The 16,938-nt window shown below is 40.1% G+C and overlaps 1 protein-coding gene across 2 annotated transcripts; it reads left to right on the top strand.

Moving 5' to 3' along the window:
- The first annotated feature begins 6,981 nt into the window (after positions 1-6,981).
- LOC145456848 (uncharacterized) lies at positions 6,982-11,574 on the top strand. 2 transcript variants are annotated; one of them, XM_080334976.1, is made up of 4 exons: positions 6,982-7,370; positions 9,108-9,288; positions 9,347-9,445; positions 11,407-11,574. In XM_080334976.1, the coding sequence occupies exons 1-4, from the start codon at positions 7,045-7,047 to the stop codon at positions 11,527-11,529; spliced, it is 729 nt and encodes a 242-aa protein (XP_080191102.1). In that variant the 5' UTR covers positions 6,982-7,044; the 3' UTR covers positions 11,530-11,574. The 2 variants fall into 2 exon arrangements, with proteins under 2 accessions (XP_080191102.1, XP_080191100.1); XM_080334974.1 differs by having other exon boundaries at positions 6,984-7,370; positions 9,347-9,490.
- Positions 11,575-16,938: the final 5,364 nt, after the last annotated feature.

The raw sequence follows: 16,938 nt of genomic DNA, 5'->3' as shown, positions 1-16,938 counted from the left end.
ATTAGCAGAGAGTATCGTAAGTAATCGGGAAATATAGCCTACTGAGGAAAATACGTTTCATTTGACCAACCGGGCGATGCGCCGGTGCTACAGAACTGTAAAAAATGACTACCGCGGCGTGAGCTTGCAATGGCGATAGAAGACCTTTTTGTTCATAAAGCGTGCGAATATCTTGACCCCCCCCCATATCAATGCTCTTTTGAAAAGCTTTTAAAAGCGCGGATTTCACGATATCGAAGGAATCCGGTAGCCAGGGATCAGTATCGTCTACTTCAGCAACCGACATACGAACATCGATTGGCGTAACACTCGCTAGAAAAGTACAGCGCGCGTACTGTGATGTAATTTTGAAATTTTCAAACAATCTATTCAAATTAATGAAGTATAAAGCGGGCGCGTTTCGATCAAAAGTTGCATCTTTAAACAAACTAATAGCGCGTCCAGCTTCCTCAATGCACATGTCACGATATTCCTTTGTCAAGCCGAACGAGCGAATTTGCCGGTTCTCGCGTTGGCGGGAACCGTATTGATGGTGTGATTCAAGAACTAAATTCGTGCGAACAGGATCACGGGTAGGTGGTGCATTCCGGGGAATCTCACCACTCGCGCCCCGGGATGCCGCATCATTATCCTCAGCGTCCGTCTGAGTGACAGGCCCGTTAATTTCGGGAGTTATGTCATCGACATTTTGATTTTCACGAAGTAGGCCTATGTTAACATGAACATTATCATTGGATAGGCCGGATCCAGTAGCAGGTTCATCCCTGCGGTTTCTAAGATCGTAATTATGCAATATTTTTTGAGATTCACTTGCGTCTGTTTCGCTGCTGGTTGCCATATTAATATATATCGTAATAAATGTACGAAAATGGTAATTGGCCAAAGCACGGAATGAATAACACGGGAAGTTAAACTGAAAGGTATGTGCGAACTACTGACCGAAAACAATTCCAGAAATCGTATAGAAGGATAAATACCGGATGTGTCTTGCAGTCCTGGTGTTCTCAGTGAGTTTCCGTATCGTCGCAGAACTAAGTCATTCACTCGTGGGCATCATGCGGTGAAACGAGCTGTACGTCCGATATTCTGCGATGGTATATACAGCAGGTCCGTATGTTACGGATAGCGGCTTCCAATACTTGACCGGCAGTAGCGGGTACGAGCGTCCTGCGTGTAGCTCTTGACTGGTAGTTCAATAGACGACAATTGCCTTTTCCATATGTATTGGACGGATGGTTACTAATTCAAGCAGTAGGTTATACGGTGTACAGGAGTTTCATATCAAAAGGGCTGATATGCGATATGCGTTCGGTTATAACCAGGGTTGCCATACCGTCCTTATTTCTAAGATTTGTCCTTATTTTGAAGGGCCACGTCTTAAAAAACTCAACTGTCCTTATTTCTAAGAAATGTCCTTATTTTTGACTCGCGTCCTTATTTTGTCTTATTTTCAACCACTACCGAACTTCGATCGTTTTTCTCTGGTAACTGTGTTGCACAATATTCTCAAATTATGCTTTTGCGTTGAGATTTTATGACATCATACATGAAAGGAACTCTCGTGACGTACATACCACAAGATTTGTCTTCTTAGCAAAAGTGTTGAGATAGTTAGGGCAGTGAGTGGTAGTATAGCGGTTTCGTCTGAACCAAGCTACCGCAGCGGATGTCATTTTAGCAGTAAACAGCAGTGCCGGGTTCTGCTGTTTGGTCTACAGCAGAATAAGCTCAAGCTGTGGGGAAGGAAACATTTATTGCGTAGTGAAAAAAGGCGTAGTGCAGTCGACATATTGGTGAAAAAGTATAGTAAGGCTATAATTCATTGATAAATTTATCTAGATTATCTTGCACTTGCGCATATAGTTTTAGCTACTAATAAGTCTAAATCTGATTAGTTGAAATGAACAGGCGCAAAAACGTGTTTCGTGACGAATATTATCAGAGAAATTCAAAGGTATCTAACGAAGCTTGAAGGGTGAGTGTTTCGCACATTGTAATATCTGCAATGTGACATTAACCTGGAGGCCATAGGAAAGACCACTATTTCAACTCACATTGATACCCCAAAACACAAGAAGTGTGTCATAATGATTAATTTGAGCCAGTCGATGGATAATTTTTCCACAAGTCGATCAGCACCAACGACTACAGACTACAAGGCAGCTGCTGCGGAGGGTACCTGGGCATTCCATACTGTCAAACACCAGCAATCATTGCTCACCAACGATTGTACATCGTAATTGTTCAAACCAATATTCCCCCATAACAACATCGCACAGAAGTTTTCTTCGGTCAGGATCAAGACTACAAGCATTGCTACTGAAGTTCTTGCTCCATACGTTCATAAAATGATTTGGTCTGAACTTGGTGCACGGCGTATTTGCATCAGAGGTGGTCAAAGTAGTCAAGAAAGCTACTCAAGTAGAAGTAGAAGTAGCGACGAAAAAATCTACTCAAGTACTAGTAGAAGTACTTCTTCCATGAGCAACCTAAAACTACTTGAAGTAGAAGTAGAATTGACTGACTTTAAAAGTACTCAAGTAAGTAAGTAGTTGTGAAAACGATCCTAATTCGTTCACATGGATCGTAAAAAGGTGAAAATTGAGCTATGCGAAAGGTGCCTAGCTTGATTCATATTGATGCATACCAGCAGGTCTCCAATTTTCGATAGCATGTAAGCATTCATCCACATCATGGGATGAAAAGGATAGTATTGATATGGAAATGCGACACTAATTCTCTGTTTACTCAAACAGCACGTTTTAGAAAATATCATGGTACTGCGCACTCCCCCATATTACAAGGCCTGTAGTTTAGTCGAAGAGCAATACGGAGATGTTGTGTTGGATACGGTGTAAACGCTTTGTGCGATTAGCAAATACTAATAAAAAATATGGTGGACCGTAAGCTATATTGTGTAGCTTTATTTCTGGAAATTGGAGACATTACTACACTTGTTTTTATGTTTCAACATGTACGTTATCCAGACAAAAGAACTGATATAAATTAGAAATCAAAATATATGGTACTGGGAATTGAAAGTGAAATCTAAATCTAAAAACGGAACATATATTTAATGTCTTTAGTCCAGAAAGTTACGAAGGTTGGTATGCTAAAACAGCTCTAAAACTAAAACAAAAGTCGGAGTCCACTTTCCAGATTAGGACACGCCATGGACTGCTAGATTACGATATGATAAGTAAATGCTAAATTGCGAAACATCAGTTTCAAACGTTATGATAAGCTATATATACTGTGATGAAATACTTGATATGGCGAAGGGCGACAATGTGGTGTGAACGGAATCACGCCAACCCGCTACCTAAATTATATTCACTGATACTTTCGTGAAATCATACTGGATACTCCGTATCCCCAGCGCGCGAAGCGCAACGAAAATTCTGGTATTTACTCAACTTTTATGAAAATTAAATGTTGATACTCCGTGAAAACGGCCCCGAAATCCTCAGGCTATCTTCCTGATTAGAGGATTAAACTACTTCTACTTGACAAACTGAAAATAGCGAAAAGTAAGTAAGTAGATCACAAAATATTACGAAGTAGAAGTAGAAGTAGCGAAAAGCAGATCTACTTGAGTAAGTACCAGAAGTAGAGTAAAACTTCTTGAGTACTTCCAAAAATAGAAGTACTTCGTTACTGACCACCTCTGATTTCTATCTTAGTTGACGCCTCTAATCCCTCACCACGAGGTGAAGAAGTTTGGTTTATCACGCTATGGGGAGGCCGAAGACCAACTTTTTTATTTTAGGGGGGTGGGGGGGGGGGCTGACGAAGTGCTGTTTCGGCCCTGAGTAAAGATGAACCTAGACCTGAGCTGTCGTGAGATCCATGCCTGTATGGAATCGGTGTCCTGTGCTCTCACACTGTTTGATTTTTTTATTATTTTTATATTAAATTACTTTAACTTGGAGAATCATCGCTGGCTGAAATGTTATATTAGGCAAAACGTATCGAGATTCCCGTAGGGGATCCATGAAGCACTATCTGGTAACAAGGAGTTGCTGGAGCAGATTGTTTTTGACGAAAAGTATGAAATGTGATATGCCACGGCTTGCATTATTACAAAGTATGTACAAAAACGCTTTTTCATGCTAAACTAATTTCTCGACTGTCATTATTTTTTGGAACATGTTGATGGCAACCCTGGTTATAACTATGCGATAAGTCACGTGATGTAGTATTGCACCATACAGATAGGAGAGAGGGAGCTCTCCACACCAAGTAACAGCATGTAATTCTGCCATCGGACAGCACCTATTGAAACACCCAGAGTGTGCAAAACATCACAATAACAATCAGTTTTCCAAAGTTGCTCGTGGTCGTTCTCTTTTTCATTTAAAGGTCCTTGAATCAACCATTATAAAGCTGCAAAAGCCGATCCTCTGTCGCCAGAAGGAAAATCTCTACACGATGGGAATCTTCCATTAGTGTTGTTTTGTCATTCGGCTGTTTTACAGATGATTTTGTGTGTGCTGTACCGTAACCGTGCGCTGTTTCCTGCCATTCGCGACATGTGTACTTGTCATTATTGCGTCACAACGACACTTTTCTTTCTATATTTCATTGAGGGCTTTCACAATTTTCTCTTACTCACCCTGACGAAAGGTGAGGCACTGCCTCCCCTGCCTCCATTGACCGCCCGTCACTGATGCTTCTCCATCAAAATCGGGTATGCGAGCTGGACCGGAAGCTCGGACAAGCATGAGAATTGCTACTTCACGTCTCGCAAACTGTCGGTGATATATCAAGCTGGCTCATCACTGAATGCGAATAGTGCCATTTTCACCTTGCTCAGCTTTCATCATTACTGAGAACGGATTTATTCTACCAATAAATTTTGGAGAATATGCCCGTCAATCCTTAAGTAGAAGCGACATCGTTTCTCACAGCCAGAACGCCGTGTCGGAGGCCACGATCGCAGCACTGTGGGAAACCCACGATCGTTTGAAACAGACATTAAAAGAGATTATAAGCCATCACACCTCGCAGTGATCAATAACTGCTCAAGTACTTCGTAGTTCTCACAGCGCACAATGAACCACACGCTTTCTATGGATTCAGGCAACATTGTAAGTAATAAATGGACTTTTTTGGTACAGCATATTAGATAACGGACGACCTGAATTACCCAGACTGAATCGATTTTGCATTTTTAGTGCGTATTTATCTGCTTTATTCATCAATCGTTTCAACACTACTACGTAGCAGTTGCCTTTTAAACCGATACCGCCCCATTTGCTCTCAGCGCCCTCTACCGATCAACTTTATAGTCACCGCCCCCCAATCGCCCATTTCATGGCCATCGCCCCCTTCGCACTCGCGAACGCCCCCAGGGGCGGTGGCGCCCACTTTGGGAACCACTGATATAGCTCATTGGGCTACCGCTAGAGAACATCGCGATTTCAGTTTTGAGGGAGTGGGATGGACCCGATTCGTTCACCGTTGGCGTAAAGATATTCACCTATATGACCTTTTATGATGAATTTCATTGGAAGCGAGCATAATTGTGATTGCTTGTAATGTGTTTAGGGTCAATTGGTTAGGGCTTTAACGAGTTTTCCGAACATGACACTTTAATTTTTACGGCTGGAATGGTTATGAACAACTTTACTCCCATGACCAGAAAACCAAGAAGCCTTTGATATCCATCGATACACGCTAATAGAACGCTGATCGGCGATGCGTGCTGCCGATGTGACGCGCATGAGCGATAAACATGTGTGTTTAATGCTCAAAACCGACCAATTTTACATATGTTTGAAAAAAAAATCGCTAGAAACTTGCTAAATATTTTTCAAAAGTCGCCAGATTTGTAGCTAGCTCGATATATTTTGTCGCTAAACCGAATGAGAAATCGCTAGCTAACGACAAAATCGCTAAATTGTCAACACTGCAAAACTGGTGTTCGCGTGGGGAGAAAATGCCTCAAGGCAGTGGCACTCGGCTACACTACGGACCCGTAGTTGGAGTCGTGGTAGGATTTCGTTAATTTTCAACGTGGCGGTACTGGATCCGGATTCTGACTTTGCTTTGACCGTCGGATTTTAACAGGATTTTTCTATTGAAATATCAAATAATGTAGCATATTTTGGAAGGATTTTTTCGGACTCAGAATTGGAAATTCACCAGCCTGATTTTTCAGACTTTCAAAATGCCACCTGGAGCCGGATGGATTCGGATTCCAAAATTTGTGAATCTCTGGTTGTGGCATTAGAATTCGACTATGTAATACCAAATACTCTCATTGGCCAAATTAGATAGCTCTCTATGTAAATAAATTTGGTCGGAATTGTCTGGATCTGCGCAAAGACAGCCCGGCCTTTCACGCGTAAATGCAATCGTAATAATCGCCAGATTATAGTTTCATTCGATCAAGACGCACACACTGTACAATGCGATACACAAGACACAATGCGATGTCATGAACAAGAACGACCAGTCATCGGTCTCTAACTGGCATCCACCTCGGACTATAGTTCCTGCGATGTAAATAATTGCTCGATTTTAATTTTTATCCGACTGTCATTCTCTTTCAAACGCTCTGACCTGTTCTCTCCATTCGCTTCTTTGAGTAGGCCTACCCCCTCTTCTGTCCTTTTCCTGACTTTTTTGTCGCCGTACGAACAAGATATACACGAGATATATGTTGATAATTACATCATTAGAGGTGGTCAGTAACGAAGTACTCAAGTAGCTTTCCGCTACTTGCACTACCTACTCAAGTAAATCTAATTTTCCAATACTTGTACTTCCACTTTCGTCATATTTTTTGACCTAATAAATTACTTCGCTATTGACAGTTTGTTAAGTATACAAGTATTATGTTCTTCCAATGAAACAAAGTGATAACAAGACGGAAAAGTTCAGGGGCCATTTTCGGTATGGCACGCTAAGCGCAATCATAACGATATTATGTCGTCACAATGATCCATATCGAATCAAAATCAGGAATTCCATCGCAAAATCGATTTCGCGTCAAAAGATTCCGGCCTTCTTACAGCAGTTACCTAATTTCGTCGTAAAATGTTCCCGATATCTCGATTGGGTTCGGGCGTCTTCTTTACCTCGAGAGCTCCTCATCTACTCGATAGCATTCGTAGCGTAGTTTTCCCTCTGCTCACTTTATTATGCTCTTGTATGCCCCCAATGTTGACCTTCACCGTAGTGTGGTTGTTGAGAGTAGTATTTTTGACTTTCGTGGGATTGACGGCGTATATTACAAGTTTCCAAAGCTTACAAGCCATTGTGGTGCTTTCAAGCGTGATTTCTCTGGTATGGGCCGGTTACTACGGGACGATGTGGTTTCGTAACAGGACAAGCTATTTTCACAAGGTGCAAGCCGATAAATGGTGAGTTTTTATTGAATTTATACCTGATTCGATCATCTAAAACAGGAATGATAAACGTACTGCTCACAAAGCAATGAGTTGTAAGCGCATAACTTAAGATATAAGATATAATTCGAATATCGTGCCTGCTAAGTTTGAGTTGTGAATTTGACAATAGGAAAATATCTAGATCTTCCAAATTATATTGGAATTGTAGCTACACAGTGTTTTTCAAATTAGACTAGAATTAGAATGTTTATGGCTAGACCGCCTTCCAAATTTGATTCGAATTGGAATGATAGCTGCATAGTATATTTCAAGTTAGGTCTTTTTCAAATTAGATTAGGATTTGAATCATAGCTATAACCTGCAGGTTATAATTACAGACTACTTCTACTCTTAAGTAATTCAAATGACTGAATTCACGAAAACTTGGAAATTGAATCAAGCTAAGTTCGTATCACATTACAGTTGATACTCATAATCATGAGCATGACGAATGTCTCTACAGCATGCTTGGCTCGTTTCGCTCGATACAGTTCTCCTGTAGCATTTCGGGAAAAGCAGAAATTCGATCAGAATTAAAATGAGAGCATAGAAACATTTCACAAATTAGATTAGAATTAGATTATCGTCATCTCCCTCTAATCCAGTGGTTCCTAAAGTGGGCGCCAGCGCCCCCCTGTGGGCGTTCGCCAGCGTGAAGGGGGCGCTGGCCATGAAATGGGCGATTGGGGGGGCGCTGGCTAAAAAATTGGGCGGTAAGGGGGCGCTGAGAGCAAATGCAGGCGGTGTAGGTTTAGAAGGCAACTGCTGCGTATAGTGTTGAAACGATTGATTAATAAAGCAGCTAGGTTTTCAGGAAAAATGCAAAATAGATTCAGTAAGGGCAATTCAGGGTCGTCCGTCTATTTATTCAGCTGTGCCGGAAAAGTCCATTGTTACTTGCCAATGTTATTCCTGCTCATCAATAGACTAATTTGGCAGTCGGCAGCATCTCCGAAAAGCGAGGTTCATTGTGTGCTGCTGTGAGAACTACAAAGTATATTTGAGCAGTTATTGCTCACTGCAAGATGTGATGGCTTTTTAAGAGAAACTGTCTTGTGTGATTTTATTATCTGTTTCAAACGATCGTTGATTTTCCATAGCGCTGTCACCGTGGCATACGACACGGCGTTCTGGTTGCGAGAAACGAGATCACTCATACTTGACGGTTGTATTTCTCAAAATTTAAGGGTAGAATATATCCGTTCTTAGTAAAGATGAAACCTGATAAAGGTGAACATGGCACTGCTTTGAGCTACCGTTCCAGCTCTAATGCCTAATTTGATGGAGAAACATCAATCATTCATCTCACAAAATTACACGAGGGTGGTGATTTGGTTCAAGGATATATTCCAATTAGAAATTCCTCACCGGATAATCAATCCATTCTGTGTAGTTTCCAGGCATGAAATGTTTGAGCAGCTGTTTACATTGTAGTTATAGGGTTACCATACGTCCTTTTTTAAGAGGATTTGTCCTCTTTTATGTGTCCTCGGAGGACGTCCAAATGTGCTCTTTGTTGAGAATGTGGCACTTCATTCGTTGTCCAGGGGGCGGTAGCTCAAAAAAGTTTGGGAGACACTGCTCTAATCAGTCCAATTAGACAACCAGAATTATCCAGATGTCCAGGTCTGGTTCATATTAAATAACGACCCTGATATGAAATAATGTTGTTTAAAATCGAATAAAACTACAGTGATCTCTACAAAACAGGGAAAAGCTTATCGAGACAACAAACGGACTGAGGTCGAAAATACAGGAAATGTGGAACGTAATCGAAGATATGAAATCCGCCGAGAATAACAGACGAGAAGTTACCAAAAGTTTAACGAAGGAGCGGCAAATGGCGCAAGTACTAGAAGAGAACGTTTCAAAACTATCGGACGATATACAGGTGTTTATACCACAAATTAAGGCAAAAATGGTAGTTTACTGGAGGATTTTCGTAACAGAATATGAAAAAACTAAAAAGGGATTTGGTCGAAGAACAGCGAAAAAGCGCAGCCACTTTCAAGAAAATACTGCAAGAGAATCAGAAGCTACGAGCTCAGGTCAAGGATCTAACAAACATGGACTACCTGTCAGATATGCATCAGGTATATAGAGTAACAGTCCTGCTCAAGTAGATGAAGTCAGCATCATTATTAATAATGTGGACGGACGGAATGATTGAATTTCCACGTGTAACAGGCCCATTCCTCGAACGGTATTCTTGTACAGAACGCAGACTTGGATTTTCAACATGCGCAACTAGAACTAGAGCGTATACTCACTTTTGAAAGTCGAAACTATAGAACTAATCGATTTTCAAAATCCTATAACTACAACAACTAGAACTACAACAATGTAGACTAGACGGTAGTTAGATGACCGAATGACCATCAATTAACTAGATTAGTGGTATGCACAAGTCTGACAGGACTGTTTTAAAGGGGCCCTGCGCGTTCAGAATATCATGTGATATTAAAGTTGAATTGTGAAACAATTCTTGGCAGCTTCTATTTTTACCAGAAAGCCACCCTATTCCAGGGCTACCGTAAGTCCTCCTTTATGACAACTTGTCCTCCTTTTTCAAGAAATCAAAAATGTACCCCGAGGAAGCCCACATGTCCTCATTTTGGCAATTCGTCCTCCTTCATAGCTTTGACAATCAGGCGATTATACGGGCAGAACTGAAAAACGCCATAAATGACGTGAAATCTGGATTTCGCCGTCAGTGACGGCAAGGATGAGAAAAAAATTACGTCACAACGGGTCTTTCGGGAGTTGATTTGGAAAAAATGACACTATTTCCAAATTAAATATTCAAATCATCTGTCCGATTATATAAGTTCCAATTTGTACAAAGTGTGATCTTTCTCGGATCTAAAAATATGGCCACTCTACCGTATTCGAACCGCACCCAAACATTTTCACGAGTGACCCCGTTGTAGGCTATTACGCCAATCTATGCGGTATTGGTGTCACACGTCATCGCCTAATAGCCTAAGGCTAAGCACGTAGTAGAGAAGGTAACGATAGTTTTCATTGCGGACAACAAAATATATTGATTCATTTATTTCAATTACGTCCTGTCTTTCCTATTTTTATCTCCAAGGAATTTAACCAAGTGTAATTAATGCACTGATGATGAGCTTTAATTGCCAAATATAAATCGTTATATTATAATAATACATAGGCCTATAGAGCAGGGGTAAACAAACTACGGCCCGCGGGTCGCATGCGGCCCGCAATACCGTTTAGTGCTGCCCGCGAAAGCCCCGAGAAAGGTATTTCCACATGATAATGATTAGATAGATTCTTATCATAGTATTTTTTTTATATATATTTCATTGATGGCGGGATGGCATGATCTCGAGGTCATCCATATTTAAAGGTTTCAATGGCTAAACAGCACAGAAAGTGAGACGTAAATGAATTAATTCGGACCACGAGTGTGATTTTATGTTGGCAACACGAGCAAGTTTATTACTTTTAGTGCTGTACTTGGAAAAACCAATTCGCGAGTGTGTTAGATAAATTTGATCTTTGTATGTGTACAAGTATTTATATGTATAATATTTATATATTTTAGAAGCGTATTCAATATTATTATGGTTATGATGCTGTCAGCATTGCGAGTCCTGGAGTTAAACCAATAGTACAATCAGCAAATCTATGAACAGATCGTTGCTCACAGACTCAAATTCACAACCAGTTGTAAGAATCGGGAGAACCGTCTTTCATCCGTATAATTTTGACAATGAGGGCGATCAGCTTTTAAATTCCTGTCAATGTTTCTGACGCTTGTATGTAATCATCAAATCAGTGTTTGGCTTCTTTTAAATATGCAAATACATATATACTATTTCCATGTCGTCGGTCACTATATAATAAAATACCAATATGGAATTTCGGCCTATTATCGTATTTTTATATAGTTCGGCTGTTGAATGTGGCCCGCGAGCTAAAAAGTTTGCCCACATGTGACATTCATAAATCCTTTAAATTGATAACCATTTGTCTCGCACAGGTCGCACAACATTTGCAAACGTCGCTTTCCGCCGCCAAAGTCAAGCTTTGCAAAGTTGGAGATTTTCTGAAGGACAAGCATGCGTATTTCGGGGAATCTGATTTCGAAAAATCTGAGATATAAAACAATGTTTTGTATATAAATAGTTCTGTCCCAGCAAATGAGAAAGTTGCAAAGCACTGTGTTCGCGGTAGTAATAGATTAAAATGTTAGGTTACCAAAGAAAACGTTGCACACCAAATTTATAGATCCATTTCAACAAGTAGAAGTCAAACTATCGCAGTTTTAAAATTTTGAATTTATTATCAAAAAACCGACTTTTTTTTTCAAATGTTACTGGCTAACCCAAGGGTTTCAAACTCAACTTGCGTCGCGGGCCGCTTTCAAACCTTCAGATCGCTTGCAGGCCGCACCAGACCAAAGATTACGAAATATTACCTCAAAACTCATATCATTGTTTTTAATTTGAATACTTTATTATCAAGCCCATCCCAACGATAGTAGGCCTGACTCGAACCAAGTCGTATGGCCCGAGACTTAGACGGCCAAGACCGACATTTCATTGTAATTTCGAAGAATAGTACAAGGTAACGACACTATTGGGATTTCGTCTATTCGCACTGGTATTTGAAAATGCGACCTGAAACTGCTAAAAGTGAAAAAAATAGTATATTTTAAATCCGAACCATTCGATTGTCACCAAACTGAGTTATAAAAAGTGGGTTTAACAAGACACTAACTGGAAACTGAGCAGTCAACACAATGACCTGGACGCGGAATCGAGTCTTAACACCGTGACTCGGACTCGACCCTCTTTTTGCTGACTTGATCTCGGACTTGACTCGGTGGTAAATTGAAATGACTCGACTTGACTCGAGTCAAAACTATAAAAGAGAGATTGACTTGTGACTCGGAGCCTTGTAACCAATGTTCCCTCTAATTTTTGACGAGCCTGCGCACACTCACCAACTCACTGCGCAGACCCTTGAAAAACAGTGAGCAACGACTAAAAAAAAGTCATCACTTCGGATTTTTCGTGCGCAAATTAGATTTTCTGTGCGCAGAGAACGTGAAAGCACTGCGCATTTGCGCACGTGCGCACCTTAGAGGAAACATTGCTTGAAACCCTGTACAAAGTTTTCGCTTCTGCGTTTTGGATCCCTTTTCCCATAAAACTTGGAACTCTGTATGCACTTTTTGCATTATCAAAAGTAGGGGTCAACGTGAACGGCGGTGACTGAAGTGAAATTACAAAACCGCTATCGAATGGATATGGCTTATGAACATGAACATACTCTACATTTTCTGTCTCGAGGGATTACTTAACAAAAGTATTTCTTACTAAAAATACCAACATTTGAGGTTAGAAATATGCGCAATAATACACGCATTTCTCAATCCACTCAAAAATTGCTTCGCGGGCCGAATGAAACCGTCTGGCGGGTCGGATATAACCCGCGGGCCGCATGTTTTACATACCCCTGGGCTAACCCGAAATTGTTAGGTATTCCGCTATTTGAGTCGGTTGGTTTCACAATTGAACAGTTAGATCATTGGTTCTCAACCGGGGGGTCCGTGAAGCATTTTCAGGGGGTCCACGAGACCGCTAAATTTTCAAAATGATGGAAACATATTTTTATTTTTTCATTTTTCTAATTTGGGAAATCACGAGGCAGTTTCAATTTATTACTTCATCACTCACATAACCAGAATGGCCGTCGGAGATCAAATAACCTACAGTGCAAACTCAATTTAATTGCCAATAATAACCTACTGATGCAAAGATATTTCTGTTTGGAGATGTTTTGTGGGAGTGTGTGAAAAAATGAGAAGTTGAAGTAGTAAGGTCCATCAGGGTTGTTGTTGTTGTTGTTGATTATTATTATTTGATTGGCGATTCTAACGCAAGCGGTTTTGTTCGCCATACCCAAAAAGTCATTTATCATCTAGGGGTGGGTATTACATTACATTACAGGGTGACTTCGAAGCAGGGCTTTGGATCCGGAGCCCGAAGCCGGAGCCCCGGAGCAGTGCATTTTCGCCGGAGCCGGAGCTCTAAATAAAATTCAGCCGGAACCGGGGCCGGAGCCAGTTATTTGAGGAGTAGCTCCGGCTCCGACGTATTTCATAGGATGCTATAGTAGTGTAGTTGGATTCGTTATACGCAGGCCAATCACAGAGCGCCACGTCATCCTAATTGCCACGCCTACAGAACGCCCAAAGCCACGTCACCCTAATTACCACGCCTATATGACACCCATTGCCACACCCAGATATTCTAATGTTTTGTGAATTTCAATACCGATTTTCCATGTGTATTTAGCAATATGTATTGAATACCTTTGCGATTTTGAGCGCTGCGACTTGATAATATTAATCCCTACGCTTCTGATGTATGATTTTTTGTGATAAGGACCTTGGTAACATTCAGAGTCTGCAACGATTGTTTGGATATACATTATAGCAATACCCCACTAAACTATAGGCGGTTATATTACTCTATTGGTCAGAGATAACTCATCCGTCCATATTTTTAAACTTGATTTTATGTATACAAGTTACGGTCTCTGCAGGCTCGACATTTTACGACGTATTTTCATTAGACGCGGGCAAGCGATTCTCAAGTTCGGAGCTACGGAAACAAATCACTCGCATGTGCGCGTTCCGAAGTCGTAACAGCTGAGTAGCATATACGCGAATCCCAAGGCGAAAATATTCGAACTAACAATAGCCGCAGGCGTGCGATTCGCAGGGCTTTATTTATACAAACACTTTCGATACCTGTACGGCACGCGAACCCCAGCGTCATAACGATAAGGTCTAATTAGCGTGTTCTGAAACCGTAAATTTAGTCAACATCATTGAGATAGCCCTGATTTAAAGATGATGATCGAGTGTGACGATAGCACTCGCCAAGGTTATACTATCTTAACCTTAAACTACTCTCTACTTCACAAAATATAAAGTTATAAAAGTAAGCAGATTTGTATGAAAACCCGTTAAATAGAAGTAAAAGTAGCCTAAAAACATAACTACTTACTGAAAAATCGTTACGTAGAAGTGGGGTTAGTCTACGAACATAACCACTTACTTACTTCGAAATCTCTACTTGTACTTGTATTCGAGCGGAATTGCGACCGATGCATTAATGACTTTAATACTCTGTATTTTAAATTATCATCGCAAAGTGCACGAATTGCCATGTTGATCAAATACCACAAACTTTGCTTGCTTTCAGAGTTAGTAACTAAGCGCATAACAGAATTTACCCAAAAAAAAATCGGTACTCCGAAAATTTTGTAAAGTAGAGCTTTTTGGTGTTGGACTCAAGTTCCAATGAACAAGTGTTCACGTAGTTCGAGGTCTCAATGAGTCTTTTAAAGTAGACGGAAACAAAAAAACTAACCGAAAAAATTTACGAAGTTTGGATGCGCCATATTCGGGTTTTAAAAAAAATATTCATACCCACGATTCGAAATTCTCGGCGTTACAATTAAACAAACTTTTCGCTGCAGATACGCGATTCCTAACTCGCGGTTACGAAGCAAAAGTTGATATTGCTTTGTGATGATTTTGATGTTGTTCCATACCGATTGGGAAGATAGCACACCTAATTTCGAAACTAACTACATAATCCCTAGTAACGTAGTAAGACGCATAACGTAATTTACGCAAAATCGGTATTGCTCTGCGATAATTTTGCTCACTATGTTTTGATAATGACTTGCTTCCGAGAAATAAATGACATTCATTATACGTGAGATGATACTTTTCCTTGATATTCTATCATGTGTATTTAGGACTAATGCGACATCACTATGTGTACGACAGGTCTGATTTGAACACACTAATTTTGCGTATCACACCACAAACTGCGCAAGCCTTCAAAGTTGATAAGTAAACAAGTATTAGCACTCCATCAGAATACTAAAGTAGCTTTTCGCGTATATGTACCTAATACTAAAGTATTTATGATTTCAGATTGCTTCAACTTCAAGACATTTTCAGTATTAAACAGAAGTATAGACCTAGAATGCTAACTTTCTTCGCAAATAGCTACTTCTACCTTAATTTAATGGATTTATCTGAGATCATTGCTTTACTTAATCCCTCCAAAATGTGCATTATACAAGTACGTCACCATCGAAACCCTCTGGCTATCACTATCTGGCAGTATAATTGCAGCAAATACTCGGGTACTAATTTTAAGTAGCTTAGGTATCTAAATGAGCTCTGAGTTGCTGTTATCTCGCATCTGAGCATGGAGCCGGTATTACCTTCGCTCACCGATGAAAAAGATGAAAGTTATTAAAGAAAGCGGATTTGTATGGAAATTCGTTAAATAGAAGTAAAAGTAGCCTAGAAACATAACTACTTACTAAAAAATCGTTACGTAGAAGTGGGGTTAGTCTACGAACATAACCACTTACTTACTTTGAAATCTCATCTTGTACTTGTATTCGTACTTTACCTTTACACGGCATTTTTGTATAATGGATACTAATTTTATTAAAAATAAACAAAAAGCGCGAAAAATTACATTTTATCCTGGAACCCAACAAGAAAAATCGTATGAAATTGTAAACTACTTATTCATGACATAATAATAATAATTCTACTTGTACACTTTTTCACATTTTATAACACTTTTAGTAGTAGTTAACGGTTTCAGTTTTAAATAAAATTCGGAATATAAACTAATCGGAATATTCGGTAACCAATTTCGCGTAGGCTATGCATACAAATGAGGAAAGTTACATCAACGCGTGTTAACTAGTTGTATTATGTAGCTTGCAATTCATGCAAGTAAGTCGGAAAAATTCGTCGCATGAACACGACTCTAATGGACATAACGAAATGAAAATTTTGTCAAGTAGACCTTTTTCGGTATGCTAAATTTGATGTTGTTCCATAGCGAATATCACTCGTCATAACCCTAAACTACTCTTTACTTCACAAAATATAAAGTTATTAAAGTAAGCAGATTTTTATGAAGACTCGTTAAATAGAAGTAAAAGTAGCCTGGAAACATAACTACTTACTGAAAAATCGTTAAGTAGAAGTATGGTTAGTCTACGTACATAACCACCTACTTACTTTGAAATCTCAACTTGTACTTGTATTCGTACTTTACCTTTACACGGCATGTTTGTATAATGGTTACTAATTTTATTAAAAAGAAACAAAAAGCGTGATTACCTCTATCAGAAATGCGATCGCCAGTTGACCCAGCACTTACCGACAAGATAGCGTAATGGTGAAGCGTCCGGCTTCTTGATCGGTACGTCGTGGGTTCAATCCCCGGCCGGGTCAGACCAAAGACCTGACTAGTAACACTGGTGTCCATGACTTCCATGCTTGGCACTCATGCATTACTGGGATAGCATGGAGGGGAGGCGCAAGACTTAGAAAGCCCTTCAAAGCTATATCTGCACCTTCCTAAAATTCTGTTCAATAACAATTGAACCATTTATAGACGCACAGCGCTCAATATATACCGAGATCACAGCGAAACCCGCGTTCTTCTTGTGC

The sequence above is a fragment of the Botryllus schlosseri genome, chromosome 15 (assembly GCF_051294905.1).
Source record: "Botryllus schlosseri isolate E-star chromosome 15, Bs_hap1, whole genome shotgun sequence".
Lineage (NCBI taxonomy): Eukaryota > Metazoa > Chordata > Ascidiacea > Stolidobranchia > Styelidae > Botryllus > Botryllus schlosseri.
This window is presented reverse-complemented; position numbering and strand designations above follow the sequence as displayed.

Bases quoted from the DNA above. Each gene is read 5' to 3' on its own strand.
- LOC145456848 (XM_080334974.1), top strand. From the start codon at position 7,045: ATGTTCCCGATATCTCGATTGGGTTCGGGCGTCTTCTTTACCTCGAGA. The intron at 7,371-9,107 runs GTGAGTTTTTAT...TCTACAAAACAG, and splicing joins AAGGTGCAAGCCGATAAATG to GGAAAAGCTTATCGAGACAA. The intron at 9,491-11,406 runs GTATATAGAGTA...TGTCTCGCACAG, and splicing joins ACCTGTCAGATATGCATCAG to GTCGCACAACATTTGCAAAC.